The sequence below is a fragment of the Amaranthus tricolor genome, chromosome 15 (genome assembly GCF_026212465.1).
Source record: "Amaranthus tricolor cultivar Red isolate AtriRed21 chromosome 15, ASM2621246v1, whole genome shotgun sequence".
Taxonomy (NCBI): domain Eukaryota; kingdom Viridiplantae; phylum Streptophyta; class Magnoliopsida; order Caryophyllales; family Amaranthaceae; genus Amaranthus; species Amaranthus tricolor.
This window is the reverse complement of record NC_080061.1, coordinates 18,262,918-18,265,254: the sequence shown is the minus strand read 5'-3', so window position 1 is coordinate 18,265,254 and position 2,337 is coordinate 18,262,918. Positions and strand designations below refer to the sequence as shown.

The window sequence follows — 2,337 nt, the reverse complement described above, 5'->3', positions numbered from 1 at the left end:
TTGTAAGGAATGGAAAGATCTCCCTAATCTTCATTTGAATAGTAAGTTAAGAGCTTTGAAGGGTCCCATGAGGAATTGGATGATGCGAATATAGGATTGAATGCTCCAAGAACTCGATTAATCTTTCCAAGAACAATGCCAAGAACAATCTTGGCACAATGAAACACACACAAAGCCTTCTGTTTTGTATGAAAACAGAAGGTGACTAGAACAATTCCTTGGAATGGTTCTATGTCGTGGATAGAGACAATTGACCTTTACTCAGCCACTGGCCTCTTCCTCACACTCAAATTAAGATTCACTCTCTTAATTCTCGTGGAAACAACTGAATACCCTCTTTGCTTCACTCAAAAAGAAAACACTCAGGGATGTAATTGCACACAATTACTTTGAATGAAAATTCATTAACCAAAACTGAGAATGTATGATACAATGAGGGGGTCCCTTTATATAGGACTCTAACAGCTGGTTTTAGGAGTCTAACAAACTTAACTAACTCCGTGCCTATTTATTAAAGCGCGTGTAATACAAAGACATTAAAACAGAAACATAAAATAGCTTCAATACACTGGAATCAGCCATTATCTAGAAACTGACGAGCACACGACCTTGCAGCTGTTCTCGTGGATTCTGTGAGGACTATCATCATTATCCTTGGGTCTGGGCTTCTTGTCTCATGTATAAAGATGCCTTCCTTGGAATTTCCACTCCCATTCATGCACCAGGCTAGACTCTCCATGGCTCGCAAGATGGGCTGGCAGACAGTTCGATGTGCTGGTTATTCTGCTGCTTGTGGGCTTGGGTCCAGTCTTCTGTTCCCTTTGTTCTGCTTAGTTGCTGTTGGGAGACTTCCTCTTGTTCCTTCTTGATCTTGCCATGCTTCCTTGGTTATGTTTAGTCCAGATTGAAGATGATTTCCCTTAATTCTCAAATAGAAGTCCAAGTAGAAGTCAGCACATTCAGTAGGCTCATTAGGCTTAGTACATGCAAAGTCATTGGGCTTAGCTAGTGTTTTGATACAATTATGTTCATCTTGTTTTGTCTTGGTTTGTAAGCTATCCATAATTGTATCATTGGAGTAAGGAGAATTTTGGACAATTTGATTTTAAAATTAGCAACCTTGAAAATGTAATCCATGAATTACAAAAAATTGGAGAAGAAAGAGACCTAGATGTTATGGACATTGCTAGATTGTGTGCTGCACAGAACCACCTACAATCATGGTTTCTTAGAAGGGAAAGACTTTGGAGACAGAAAGCTTGGTCTTATGGCTTTAATATGATAGATCATAATAATAAGTTCATCCATGCCTCAACTGTAATCAGAAGAAAGAAAAATGAGATAGTTCAGCTTGAAATCAATAGGAGAACAGTCCACGGTGTTTCAAACCTCAAAAGAGAAATAAGTTTTTACTTTGCTGATAGATTTTCACAGGAACATAATCGTGCTCTGGACTTTGATATGGGACATCACTTGAAAAAATCTGCTGATCAAGTTAGATTTTTGGAATCTAGACCAACGAGGGATGAAGTTAAGAATGCGGTATGGGCCTGTGGTACGGATAAAGCACCTGGTTTTGATGGGTACAACTTCAAATTTATTAGAGAAATGTGGGATGTGATCAATGAGCAGATTTATGAATTTGTTTTGGATTTCCTGGACTTTAGTGGGTCGGCCAAGGCAATCAATGTAACCTGGGTTACTTTGATTCCCAAGATTATGGATCCTTGCTCTATTGAGGATTATAGACAAATAAGTATAATGGGTACACTGTATAAAGTTATGTCTAAACTCCTCTCCCTTAGACTCAAGCAAGTGATTGCTTCTCTCATTGATGAATCACATAACGCTTTTGTGATGGATAGACAAATCCTTGGTGTTCTAGTTACAAATGAAGCTATTAGGTGGTTAAAGAAAAAAAGAATTCATGGTGCACTTCTAAAGCTTGATTTTTAGAAGGCGTATGATTCAGTAAATTGGTCATTCTTGAAGCTTTTTATGATGAAGATGGGTTTTTCACTGGAAATCGATCATCTGGATTATGGGATGTGTCTGCTTGGCCTCCATATCTATCTTGCTTAATGTGTCTCCTTTAAAGCCTTTCAAGATGGAAAAGGGATTGAGACAAGGTGATCCACTATCGCCTTACCTGTTCATCCTAGTCATTAAAGCTCTTGTTTGCATGTTGAGAAAGGCTGAAGACTTGAATCTGATCGAAGCTGTCCAAATTGGTAAAGAAAAGGTCCGATTGAAACATCTTCAATTCGCGGATAACACTTTGATTTTTGTTCCAAGGAGTACAGCTGTTGTCACGTACTATTTCCGAATTTTGGATGT

At 38.5% G+C, this 2,337-nt stretch overlaps 1 protein-coding gene across 1 annotated transcript; it reads left to right on the top strand.

Moving 5' to 3' along the window:
• Positions 1 to 1,176: 1,176 nt before the first annotated feature.
• LOC130801116 (uncharacterized) lies at positions 1,177 to 1,956 on the top strand. The gene has a single exon (XM_057664877.1). It carries the CDS (start codon positions 1,177 to 1,179, stop codon positions 1,954 to 1,956), a length of 780 nt encoding a protein of 259 aa, XP_057520860.1.
• Positions 1,957 to 2,337: the final 381 nt, after the last annotated feature.

Bases quoted from the DNA above. Each gene is read 5' to 3' on its own strand.
- LOC130801116 (XM_057664877.1), top strand. From the start codon at position 1,177: ATGGACATTGCTAGATTGTGTGCTGCACAGAACCACCTACAATCATGG.